We start from the raw sequence: 5,352 nt of genomic DNA, 5'->3' as shown, positions 1-5,352 counted from the left end.
CCGCTTTCTCGCTCGGTAATGATTTTGATTACTGCAGGTTGCACTAACTAGTCGACACGTTGTGTCTGTGTTTAATAATGGATCACAACATTCCCTTGTCAATCAGTCAATTGCTATTCTAGACTATTTCTACTATAGTAAAATGAGTTGCCAGACAGACGAGTCTTTTGAGTCATTTTTAACACTACACTCATTTATGTGTCAAAATTACGTAATTCTCTAATAATTCTTTCTCTTTCTTTTATGTAGGAGTACCTACCGTATCTACAAATGGCAGCAAAAGCGAGTGGGATACCAGGAATGTCCAGTAATAAAGCTGCTGTCATCAACATCTCCACTGTGGCAGGATCCATGACCAGAATGCCTTCCATATACAACCAATTCCCAACGTTGCCATATGGAGTGAGCAAGGTAATGCTAAGGCACTAGATAAACCAAAACTCAATTCGATACTTGTGGGACGATGAGCTGATGTATAACTCAAATGTTATGTTTGCCTATCAGGCAGGTTTTAACATGCTGACTGTGTTAGCTGCTGAAGAGTTTAAGGCAGATGAGATCCTCTGCATGGCCCTTCACCCAGGATGGGTGAAGACTGAACTGGGTGGAGATGAGGTGAATGTTGATTTCTTGAGTCACTCTCTGTTGCACCATATGCTTTTGATTTCCATTTTCAAAACTAACTTCTTTCATTGTCAAACACACTTTCTTTAGACCACAGTTTTCATTGCTTCTTTATGATAGTCTTTTACGATAGTCATATCGTTGTGACTATGCCAGTTGGTCATGATATAAATTTTTTGTTATTCAAAACAGTTTGCATGTAATCATGAAATGAGTATGTTACTGGCCAAAATGGGCAGAAATTATTACAACCGGAGTATATTTTGAGCTCAACTCAAGTTTAATGCATTAAAACTAAATTTTTTTAAAAATCTCATCTATGCTTTTGCATGCTAACAAGAAACTTTCTATTTGTTCCCATTGCCCTGAGAATAAATTTGATGATATCATCACCTACTGATCAAAAGTTATAAAGCCATAAATAATCGGAAATCTCATTGTGTTAAAACTAGTTCCTCTTCAGGAACTTGAGCTGCGTCAGAAACGTTTTGGGAACGCCTTCTGTGACCACGCTCTGAATCAAATGTGAAATCAGTCCAATAGCTGGGCGAAACATCACGGGCAGGTGACATCATGGCCAGGAAGCTACAAAAGCACGTGCGGCGGAGCCGGCGTCAGCTTTTTGTCATTCAGCAAACGCTCTGTGTGTGTGTCAGTCTGATATCTGTTTGTGAGTCTTATTTAGTGTTGTCTGTCACGAAATCCCAAGACAAAACCAAACACCTAAGGAGCGAGCAGGCAGCGTTCAGGCTGTGTGTTCCTCCCTGCCCGCGTTACTTTACGGGTGGGGATACACACAGTTTGTTTGTTGTCTGCTTGGGAGCGAAGCACAGTTGTCACTGCCTTGCCTCGCTCTCAGAGGGCTCTCTTTGAGGAGGGAGCCTTCACTAGCGTTCCTCGCGGTGCCGGCCCCGCTTTCGCCAAGGCGGAGCGGTGGCTGTGCTCATGGGTTTCACGTATGGATCAGCTTCCTAACCACCAGATCCGGCGCCCGCTCTCGGGGTTTCGGAAGCTTACGTTTACGGCTTCCCACCTGGGAGAGGACGCGACGCTCCGCCTGTCTTTCTCCGAGGAGATTGATACGGAGGGCGTCAAAGAGCTCGCCAGTTGCACAAGCATCAGTTAAACAAGCATATTATGCCTGATATTATAGTGATCAGCATTAATAGGGAGCGGAGCTTGCGCAGTCGGCTCTTGGGGGGTGGATTGTGCTTTTTCCGCCGTTAAGCGCTCCGCTCTCACCGGGCACACTCCGAGGAGTGTGTCCGTGCCTGTGATCTTGCGATTGCGGTCCCGCTGCTGCTGAGGGAACACACATGATCTAGCAGACGGGTTGGAGACGGCTCTTCCTATCTCCACCCATGTGCCCTAGATCTAGAGCTCGTTCTCGAGGCTTGGAAGCCCGCGCTGCGGTTCTTCCCCCTCTGAGTGAGTGCTGCGGCCATCTTTCTCTGAGGAGATTGATGTTGTTTGTGTGACTGAGCGGCTCGCGCTCTGCCGAGGCAACGCATATATTACATCATTTCGGTTTTTATGTGAATCTTACTACACCAGACCGTATTTACTCGTCTGGTTGTTTGATTGCATTTAATTCTTAGGAATAAAATGACGTTTTTGTCTGACTATGAGAAGTTAGATATACAGGGGCTCTTGGGATAAAAATTTCTCGAGTGAGAGCACGCATTTACCTCTCTTCCTCTGTGGAGGTTGAGGCGGTCAGCAGGGGCTGCTGGGCGGGAGCGGTCCCATTCTACCGTGTTCCAGACCCTCATTCTGGGGGGCCTCACTTCTCGTACTCAACAGAGTCTAGAGTCAGAGTGGCGCTCCCAGGCTGAAGGCTTCTAGCGGAAGGCGGGTCTGCAGACCGTCATTCTCGCTGGATAGTCTTCGTCATAAACGTCCAGACGCTTAAAGGCCTAGGACTTTTTGAGGGCCAGCTTCCTCTGGGGAAGAGCGGTGTACACCGCATTACATGGTGCCCGTCTCTCCTCAGTGCCCTCAGGAGGTCGGTCTGCCAACCCTGCCGTGTTCCAGGGCGCAGTGGTCTCCGGCGAGTGCTTCTCTCAGTTACCACCCGGAAACTTAGCGGTACTAAGAGGCTCACTACCTCTACGGAGGTCTCTAGAGCAGCTAGTACGGCCACCCCCTGTCGGTCCGCTGCTTCAGGGCACTGAGCTAGCTGCTCTAGGTGCACCAGAGGCCAGTCTTGCGAGACTGGTTCCCTTGGGAGGTCACCTGGTGGTGTGGAAGCCCCTGCCAAGTGTGCTTCATTGGGTCCTGCAGGCTCTGGTCTAGTCTTCCTAGCAGACGACGTGGGTCTGAGGGCTGTCTTTTCAATAGGAGACTTCCGCTATGAGAGTCCTGATGCTGTGGCTCAGGACCTCGGAGGGCAGGCCCCTCTGGGGGAGAGAGGTTCACACCACATTACACGGTGCCCATCTCCCCCCAGTGCCCTCGGCAGATTGTTCTGCCAACCCTGTCGGTGTTCCAGGGCGCAACGGTCTCCAGCGAGCGTTTCTTTCAGTTACCGCCCGGCAACGTAGCGGCACTGAGAGGCTTGCGGCCTCTGCTTCAGGGCACCGAAATAGCCGTTCTGGGCACACCAGAGATCAGTCTCGAGAGACTGATTCCCTTAGTAGATTGTTTAACAGCATGGAAGCTACTGCCAAATGTGTCTCAATGGATCCTGCGTACTATAGAAAGAGGCTACAGAATCCAGTTCGGTTCTTGTCCGCCTCGATTCAACGGGGCTTCCCCACTCTAGTGGGTCCCAAGCAGGTTCTGGTATTAGAACAAGAAGTAGTTACTCTCTTAAAGAAGGAGGCCATCGAGGTGGTCCCTCTGCACGAGACAGACTCCGGGTTCTACAGCCGGTACTTCATTGTTCCGATGAAGGATGGGGCGTTGCGTCCTATTTTAGATCTGCGCCTATTGAACCGCTCAGACATGCGACTTAAGTTCAGCACGCTCGCACTCAAACAGGTCGTGTCTCAGACCAAGTCTAAGGACTGGTGTGTCACGATCGATCTAAAAGATGCACATATCTCCATCCTTGCTCATCATAGGAAGTTCCTGAGGTTTGCTTTTGGGGCAAAAGCCTACCAATACCGGTTTCTTCCTTTGGCCTTGCACTCTCATTCCTTGCCCAGCTATTGGACTGATTTCACATGTGATTCAGAGCGTGGTCACAGAAGGCGTTCCCAAAGCGTTTCTGACGCAGCGTCTCGTTCCCTCGAGGAATCATGGTTACATACGTAACCTAAGACGTTTTCCTTTATTTGCTGAGTGATATGCATTCATATCCATTCAACAACAAGCCTTGCACTGGTGGGGTTATGCTGTAATTGCAGCTTGAAGCTATATTTATTTTTAATATTGCATGTTAGTATGCTAATAAATACATGTTTTTATTTTCACCAGGCAACACTTGAACCAAAAGAAAGTGTGGAGGGAATGCTGCGTGTCATTGGCAGCCTTACTGAGAAGCAGCATGGTGGATTCATGGACTACAGTGGAGAAACTGTGACCTGGTAAACAAGTTCAAGGTCACTTTTTTTTTAAAAAGGACATACCAAATCATAAGCACTTAGGAATAAGGGATAGTTCATAAAGGATACTTCACTCAATAAGGAAAACTTCATACAGGTTTGAAACAACTTCAGGGTGTGTAAATTACGACAGAATTTTCTTTCTTTTTTGGGGTGAAGTATATCTTTAATTTCAGGCCACAAGGGTTTATGAGAGACACATGAGAATTGTATACTGTTTAGTATTTCATACAATAAAACACTCAATAAAGCAGTACTGTCTCTTTTTTACTGTATATGTTGCATCACTCTGATTACCAATTGCATACACAGCCTAAGTTCAATTTCAGGTAGGTAAGTTAAATAAAACCCCTCTGTTGTGCAGTGTGTATAACAAGTATAACAGGTAAATCTTAGAGATAAGCAGCTAGGCAGAACAAAAATACAAATAGGTGAAATGAGAATAGGCCACAAAGTGATAATCAACCATCACATAATTTAGCACTCATTATATACACACACACACACACACACACACACACACACATATATATATATATATATATATTGGGGTTGGAAGACCCCTATAAACAAACAAATTAACAGTGCTAGCACTTTTGCATGTGTACAATTATAAACGTAATTTAATTTACTGTTTTATACACTTTTTTGTCTGATGCCATCTTTCTTTCTTTTTTTGTTTTCCACCATTCAACAACAGCTATTGAATTGTATTAAACAGTTTAATTAAAATGAAATTATGTGGACTGATGGTTTAAACAGAAGTATAGTGATTAAAAACCTCAAGCTCATGTCTTGAAAGGTTGAAGCTCATGTCTTGAAAGGATGACATAATTGCTAGAAATCAATTTCTCTACAGGGTAGATTTTTGCTTAAGCTTTATTAAGCTTTTAATAACTGAATTGGCAGCATAGGCCTACTGCTACAGGTCAAGCTGAAATAAAGCATAGCTTCACTCTATCTGCATCCGTTCATATTGTCTATTTTTTTTCTCTCTTAAGACAGACGTCACATTTATGTAACATAATATAAACATAACTAGTCCGAAAAAGGGAATGAAATGTCAGAGTGGATAGTATCCAAAATAAAAGTGGGGCGTGGTTTCCTTGTGGTGAGATGGTTCAAGAGATTTCACCACTCAGAAACAAGATGTTATTTCGTGCCAGCACTGCACATACTG

At 45.3% G+C, this 5,352-nt stretch overlaps 1 protein-coding gene across 3 annotated transcripts in view; it reads left to right on the top strand.

Annotated features, from left to right (window-relative positions):
• Positions 1–4,179, top strand: part of LOC107602720 (C-factor-like) — a 6,864-nt gene extending 2,685 nt beyond the window's left edge. Inside the window, exons 4-6 of one of the 3 annotated variants that reach the window (XM_016295291.1) lie at positions 250–411; positions 505–615; positions 4,045–4,179. In XM_016295291.1, the coding sequence (XP_016150777.1) occupies positions 250–411; positions 505–615; positions 4,045–4,158 (387 nt within the window). In that variant the 3' untranslated portion in view covers positions 4,159–4,179. The remainder of the gene's footprint in view (positions 1–249; positions 412–504; positions 616–4,044) is intronic. The other 2 variants (XM_016295293.1, XM_016295292.1) reach the window with 2 other exon arrangements.
• Positions 4,180–5,352: the final 1,173 nt, after the last annotated feature.

This window comes from Sinocyclocheilus grahami, unplaced genomic scaffold (assembly GCF_001515645.1).
Source record: "Sinocyclocheilus grahami isolate Dianchi unplaced genomic scaffold, SAMN03320097.WGS_v1.1 scaffold333.1, whole genome shotgun sequence".
Taxonomy (NCBI): Eukaryota; Metazoa; Chordata; class Actinopteri; order Cypriniformes; family Cyprinidae; genus Sinocyclocheilus; species Sinocyclocheilus grahami.
The sequence above is the reverse complement of the archived record's forward strand: the minus strand, read 5'-3'. Positions and strand labels throughout refer to the sequence as shown.